The 403-nt window shown below is 60.8% G+C and overlaps 1 protein-coding gene across 1 annotated transcript in view; it reads right to left on the bottom strand.

Annotated features, from left to right (window-relative positions):
* KIF1A (kinesin family member 1A) overlaps positions 1-403 on the bottom strand; it is a 129,046-nt gene that overhangs the window by 10,940 nt on the left and 117,703 nt on the right. The window contains 1 exon segment of the mRNA XM_006151913.3: positions 347-403. This exon segment is cut by the window's right edge and continues 79 nt beyond it. Within this exon segment, the coding sequence (XP_006151975.1) occupies positions 347-403 (57 nt within the window).

Here is a 403-nt window from a genome sequence, read left to right as displayed (position 1 = left end):
TGCTCCCATGGCAGCCCGCAGCCAAGTCTGGCCAAGCCCTGAGGCTGCAGACCATGAGAGCAGGGGCGACAGGGGCGGGCACTTCTGTTTCTGTACTGCCTGGGATACAGACGCGAGGTCTTGGTGGTGCTGCAGCCACCTCGTGAATGAGGTCCATGCACGAAGGAGCATATGCTGGGTTACTTGTGAGCCATTCAAAATACATGGATTGAACCCAAGGCCGGAGAAGCCCCCTCACAAGAGAGGGGGTCGCCAGGGCATCAGGGCTCAGTGCCCGACTGCCTGCACAAGCCCGAGTTGCAGGGCAGGGGCTTCTGGCGGAATGCTCTGAGCACAGGCCCCTTGCCTCGATGTAGGCGGACAGGGTCATGTAGATCTTCTCCCGGTAAGGGGTGACCCGGTT

This window comes from Tupaia chinensis, unplaced genomic scaffold (genome assembly GCF_000334495.1).
Source record: "Tupaia chinensis unplaced genomic scaffold, TupChi_1.0 Scaffold000332_1, whole genome shotgun sequence".
Taxonomy (NCBI): domain Eukaryota; kingdom Metazoa; phylum Chordata; class Mammalia; order Scandentia; family Tupaiidae; genus Tupaia; species Tupaia belangeri.
The sequence above is the reverse complement of the archived record's forward strand: the minus strand, read 5'-3'. Positions and strand labels throughout refer to the sequence as shown.